The sequence below is a fragment of the Choloepus didactylus genome, chromosome 2 (assembly GCF_015220235.1).
Source record: "Choloepus didactylus isolate mChoDid1 chromosome 2, mChoDid1.pri, whole genome shotgun sequence".
Taxonomy (NCBI): Eukaryota; Metazoa; Chordata; class Mammalia; order Pilosa; family Megalonychidae; genus Choloepus; species Choloepus didactylus.
The window spans coordinates 214,993,896-214,999,895 of record NC_051308.1 but is presented as its reverse complement, the minus strand read 5'-3'; the positions used below and the strand labels follow the sequence as shown (position 1 = coordinate 214,999,895).

At 46.9% G+C, this 6,000-nt stretch overlaps 1 protein-coding gene across 3 annotated transcripts; it reads right to left on the bottom strand.

The window, feature by feature from the left end:
- Nucleotides 1-238: 238 nt before the first annotated feature.
- SMIM12 (small integral membrane protein 12) lies at nucleotides 239-4,353 on the bottom strand. Of its 3 annotated transcripts, none has more exons than XM_037827783.1 (2): nucleotides 3,718-4,353; nucleotides 239-827 (listed from the first exon to the last, which is right to left on the bottom strand). In XM_037827783.1, exon 2 carries the CDS (start codon nucleotides 820-822, stop codon nucleotides 544-546), a length of 279 nt encoding a protein of 92 aa, XP_037683711.1. In that variant the 5' UTR covers nucleotides 823-827; nucleotides 3,718-4,353; the 3' UTR covers nucleotides 239-543. The 3 variants fall into 3 exon arrangements, with proteins under 3 accessions (XP_037683711.1, XP_037683712.1, XP_037683713.1); XM_037827784.1 differs by lacking the exon at nucleotides 3,718-4,353 and adding an exon at nucleotides 3,499-3,708; XM_037827785.1 differs by lacking the exon at nucleotides 3,718-4,353 and adding an exon at nucleotides 1,259-1,622.
- Between the last annotated feature and the right edge of the window lie 1,647 nt (nucleotides 4,354-6,000).

Sequence of the window (6,000 nt, the reverse complement as noted above, 5' to 3'; positions counted from 1 at the left end):
AGAACTAAACTATGCTTTCCTTCCCCAGGGAAATGGGTTCCTGAGCTGGTAGGACAAGATTTCAGGAAGAATGAGTACAGAGCAAAGGGCAAACTAGTGAAAGCAGCCAGTAGATTTTCATATTCTTCTCAACACAAACTGAAGCTGTAGGTATCAAAGGCAACACCCAAATCCCAGCCACTCCCACTTGAGACCAAACTGCCTCCCATGGAGACTGACAATGTTGGTTTCATAACAGTCACCAATGGGGCAGTGGTGGTTCCCCACCTTCTCCCAGCAACATGCCCATAAGCTCAGAAGCCTAAGAAGTTGTGGCCATTGTACAACAGATGCAGCCTTCAGGCCAGAACCTTCAAGGGCCTTTCTCTTCACTGGCCCCTCAGCAGCTGGTCTGCCTGGCCACAGGAGAAGAGCAGCCGGTATGTGTATGGGTGTGTGGTGAGGGAGGAGCCAGAGTGAGCAACAACAAAGCAAATCAGATGTGGGTTCTGGGGCTGGGTCAACATGGTCCACAGAAGGATCCATAGGGCACTGTGTCTTCCATCAATTTTTCTCCGGGCGGTTTCTGTTCAAGACAGCTTTAGGGGCAAATTCCAGCTTGTCCTTAAGGCTCACCACCTGGGTGTGGTCCTTGCCTAGCAGCTCGTCCAGTTTGCGGTCCTCCCGGCGCTCTGAGATGCTCTTCTCCTCCTCCACTGACTGGGGATCCTTTCCCCGGATGAACCATTCCAGGTGGTAGCCCACAGCCCCAACCACAAAGGCTACCGGAAATGTGACATAGGGAGCATAAGTCCGTACCACGGTCCACAGCACAGGCCACATGACATCTGCAAAAGAGCACAAGGCAGCATTAGGGAGAAACCGGCACCACCACCCTCCCACCACCACCAAATATGGACAGCCCACCAGGTATGTCCATTTACCAGACAGCCTGGCACAATTTATTGAGCATCCACCCCATACAGAGCAATTTAAGAGGGTACCTTACTCATGGAACAGTTGGGTCTCTGAAACAATTTTGAAAGATTCAGTTGTTGGGGAGGGAAGAAGAGTTTTTAAGTACTAAGCTCTGACGACTCGCATCTGGGTATGGCAATGTTTCCTACGAGACCTCTGAGCCTTACCTAACAGAGCTCTACGCCTGTAGTTCACCCTGGCCCCTCCTCCTACAATTTGCCAACATTTCAAGAAGGGAAAAGAAATCATTCTCTGCTCTATGCAATTTCTCCATGAGCACAGTCAGTCACTCTTTCCTTACCATGCACAGTCCCACGGTGAGTCTCCAAGCTTCAGAATGAGAAGTACTTTCTTTTCCTCATGTAAAGTATGAGCAGTACATTTCAATAGCCAAAACCCTAACACCTTACCCATCCACTTTGGCTTTTAGGTAGATAAAGTTTTTTTCCTATTCTGACTTTATTTTTCTAACAATGAGACAAACCTATACTTTACAAATCTGTTGGCCAAGCCACTTTCAAAATATACTCTTCAATCATATCCACAACCTCTTCACATTTGCATAATGAGCTCCTGAAAATACCACAAACCTGTTACATATACTCTCATACTATGGACATGCTAGCACTTGAAAATTCACTGTTCAAACCACTGTACAAGCCAGGGGAAGAGAAAAGAAAGAAGAAAAGGAAAAAAAAAAAGAAGTGGAATGCCTCCAGAGCCTCCTGAAATGAAGTAGGACAACACCAAAATAATGTAAAAACTTATTACCATGATTAACAATCATCAAAGATTATTCACAATTATCATAATGATAGCTACAATTTATTAAGCATGTATTATGTGCCAGGTCTTGGGCTAAGCACTTTAGGTACACTATTTAATCCTCACACTCACCCTATGAAGTAGATCACAAAATCAGAAGGTTAAGTAACTTGACCAAAAGTCTAAACTAAGAGATCATTCCATTTGTGCCCCTGAAGGTATTTCACCAACTTGGCTATATCTCCTCTAAAATGTACAATCAAAATCTCACCAAGCCTAAGACGACCCTCTCCCCCCTTCTCTCTTTGGTTCCAATTCTCTTTGGAGGAATCCCAGCTATTTAGTGAACCCAGGACTATAATGGACAATCATCAAATAAATCAACAAACCTGCAGTGCCTTCAAGATTCCCCTCATAGTGCTTCATCTTAGAACTGGGTATTATGCTGGAAAACGTATACACTCCCAATGACCTTGGGAACATTATCAACCTGTCTCAGCCTCCCTGATCCTCACAACACTTTTGTGAGGTAGGAATTATTAGCCAAGATTTTTGTTTAAAGTCACACGGTACAGACACACATGTCTCTAATGTGCCCAAGACCACTAGACCCCATGGAGCCACTGATTTTGAACCCAGCCCTCTTCAACTTCAAAACCTGTTTCCTTTCTAGTGGGAAGAATACATGACAGACACCTGTGCAGTTTCTGCTCAAATCCTGCACTTACGTAGAGCTTCCTGCAGATTTCTCCCATCAGCGTGGCATTTCATTACCTAGAACTTCCTTTTTTGTAAACTCTGAGATTATACTCAAAGATTTGTGAAATTCTAAGATTTAGAAGTTAAAAGAGGCACCCCTGAGGAATCCCACACTTCTCCATTTTCTTTTCCACATTTTCAGCAGGCATTCTCTTTATATGTAAACATTTTCCCTGGACAGCAGCTCCTCACTCAGATTTCGAATTTGTTTTCAAACATATCAAGCATGGGTTCACAATGATATTCTCTCTCCCAGTCAGCACAAGGTCTCTCTGTCCTCCTGCTCACATTCTAATCATTCCTGAATAAGTCAACTCATTCATATATTCAACACTTATAACCACGTTCTGCATCAGGCACTGTGCTTACCCCACTTGTGTGCATTTCTCAAAAGTTCTTAAGCTCCCAAAAGGCAGAGCCTTTGCCTATCTCTTCCACCACTAGGCCCTATCTATCTTCCCACTGCACCCTCAACCCTGCCTGACATAAAGTGCTCAAAAAAATTTTGTTGAATGAATGAATGAATTACAACTCACCAGTGCTAAACCACAGCAGTCCACCCACCCACCCCTCTCAAAAGATAGCAGGAACACAGCAGATGTCTTCGCTGACTACAGAAAGCTAAGACACTCTCTATCAAGTGGTTCCCAGGGTATCAAAAGGAAATAAGCAAGAATATCTCGAAAATATTGTGACGCATATTTTCGCTCGGCACGGAGGGAGCCTGCCAAAACGTCCTTTAATGTCAACGGGACTGCCGGGAAACCCGCTCTTGTGCAGGGGCCCCGAAGGCCCAAGGAGACCCGAAGCCGGAGTCCCGGACTGAGGAACTGCTAACAGGGACAGAGGCGGCCAGAGCAGGGTGGAAGAGTTAACTGTCCTTTACTCAGACCCAGTCCAGGGTCAGGAGGGTAGGTGAGGTCAGAGTCCAAGTGTCACCTTTCCCTCTCTTCACTGTGCTCTGCCCCTATCCCCTCAGGCTCATGGCCTCGTCAGCCTCCGGCCTCACCCGGGTACCTGAGGCCGAGGGTTCAGGGTCTTAGGCGGCCAGCTGGGAGCTGAAATTCGGCTTCGGAGCCCCGTGAAGAGAGGGAACAGTCAAGAAGTCCTGGCAGGGCTGAAGAGGACCCTTGCGATCATCCCTCCCAGAGGTCATAGCCTGGAGTCATCATAGCCACGGACGGCCCTGGCAGCCGCCCCCGCTTAGGGAGCTGCCGGCCGGGACCGCGTGCTCACCTGCGCCAGGGCCCGCACTACTCGCTTGGGTCCCTCTCTACGCGCGGTAGCCGGGTGCACGACAGTAGCCGTTCCCAGAGGCCCTCGGGGCCTCGCCTCGTGACCCCGCCCACTGGCCGCTAGCGCTCTCTCGCAGCTCAGGGATTGAAGCTAGGCGTCGGCAACAGAGCCCGGCTCTGCAGAGATGGAGACAGCGCCTCTTGGTGGTCAGGAGGTTTCCCAGTGACATTGCCACGTGCTTTTCGAAAGGCGATCCATAAAGTTATTCAATTGACGTTTATTAGGCGTCTTCTAAGAGTCCGGTTTGGGCACACAAAAATAAAAAAAACATGGTCTCTGACCTCAAGAAGCTCTCCTTAGCAGAATATAGTCTAGTGCTTAAGAGCTCTTCCGATCCAGGCTAGCATTCTAGCTGTGTGACCTTGGGAACATTATCAAACTGCCTCACCCTCCCTTCCCTCTTCTATATAATGGTAATAACACCATCTCACAGAGTTGTTGTGAGGGTTAAATAAGAAATGTATGTAAATTGCTGTGTCAGGCACAAAGGAAGCAGGGAAATAAGCAGTAACTATTGTTACTCTACAAATAATTGAAAAATAGTAAAACCTAAGTCTTACCTGATCCCTCAGGTACATGTATATACTCCCTCCTTTGTGCGCCCACTGTGCTCTACACTGACATCTATTTTATCACCTATAGGGATAAAGCCCCCGAAATCAAGCTTCTTAGCACATCTCGCCAGTCCCTTAATGCACCTACCTGGCCCTTCTTTGCATCCTCAACCCGAGGATCTCAGCTTGGCATATTCATTTACTTTTAGTAACGCAGTACTAAACCGTTCATATTCTCCCATGCAGACCAAACTGTTTCATACCCCTTTGCCTTTACCTATGCTTTTTCATCTACCTGGACTGCCCTCCCCACCTGTCTTTCCCAAAGTAGCTCTGTCTCAAGCTTAAGGATCCCCTCCGCAGGAAGCCTTCTAGACTGCATTATCAAGTTAGGTACCCTTCCTCTCTGACCACAAAGAGCCCAATGCTAAGTTCTGGTAGTGGAGAGGGAAAGAAAGAAACAGTGTCAAGAAGTATTTAGGAGACAGTTAATAGCAGAACTTGTTCACTACTTGGATATGTAGGGAGGAGAAAGGAACAGAATTGCCTAGAATGACTAGCATTCAGTCAGCCAATCAACATGCGCTAGGCATGACTGATGGGGAAAGTGGACGGGGTCCACAAAATGTCAATAGAATGTGAGAGATGCCACGGGAAAGTTATGCACAGGTAGCACAGAGGAGGAACCCCAGGCAAACCAGGAAGAACTGTCTTGACTGATGCTAGCAGTTCCATCAGGCTGAAATGAGTAGGGCTCAAGAGCACAGACCTAGGAATCAGATAGACATGGTCAAATTCTGGCTTTGCTGCATGCTCACCTTAGAAAAACTATTTACACTCTTTATTAAAAAAAAAAAAAGACGATAATAGTAACCACCCCTTCTCCCCCCAGGGATGTGTTAGATTACCAAATGAGTGTAATACTTGGCATAGTACTTGGCACCTCCTAAGGACTCAGTAAGTGGTACTGATGTCTTGAGTATTCCCCACATTTGTTCCTCATTCTGTAATATCCTATGTTCATTTATGGCATTACTGATTCACTAAGCCAAAAACCTGAGTGACATCTTCAAGGCCTCCCTATCTTCATATTATTTCCCAGATCCAGCTCATTGTCAGCTTATGGCACTTAGGCCTCCTAAATGCCTCTCAAATTCATCATCATCTCTTACCTGGCCCACAATAGTGGCAAACTCAATGGCATCCTTTCCTATCTCCTGTCCACTCCAGTCCATTCCCATTCTGTTTGCAGAGGGATCTTTCAAAAACTTAAAAAAAAAAAAAATGATATTCCAGTTTAAATCCCCCAAGGATCCCTTCTGGTTGCATCTCCTCAGTGCCTTCCATGCCCCTGGCCTGGCCTGTCACCCCTCTCCAACTCCAGCCCCTGCTCTTCCCAGATTTCCCCACACACATGCCATTGCCCAAGTTGGTCCCTCAGCTTGAAATGGATGTCCTCCCCTCTTTCTTGACTGCAAAACTCTAATTCATCCTGTAAAACCTAGTTGAAAATGCCCCTCTTGCAGGAAGCTTTCCCAGGCCCCTTGACTGCCAGAGGCCCCTCCTCTGGTCTCCACATCTCCTCTGGAAAAGCAGGCCTCCCCTTGTAGTAACTTTGTTTATGTGCCTGCCTATAGCCAGACTGAGGGCAACTGGAGCACAGGAACTG

Bases quoted from the DNA above. Each gene is read 5' to 3' on its own strand.
- SMIM12 (XM_037827783.1), bottom strand. From the start codon at position 822: ATGTGGCCTGTGCTGTGGACCGTGGTACGGACTTATGCTCCCTATGTC.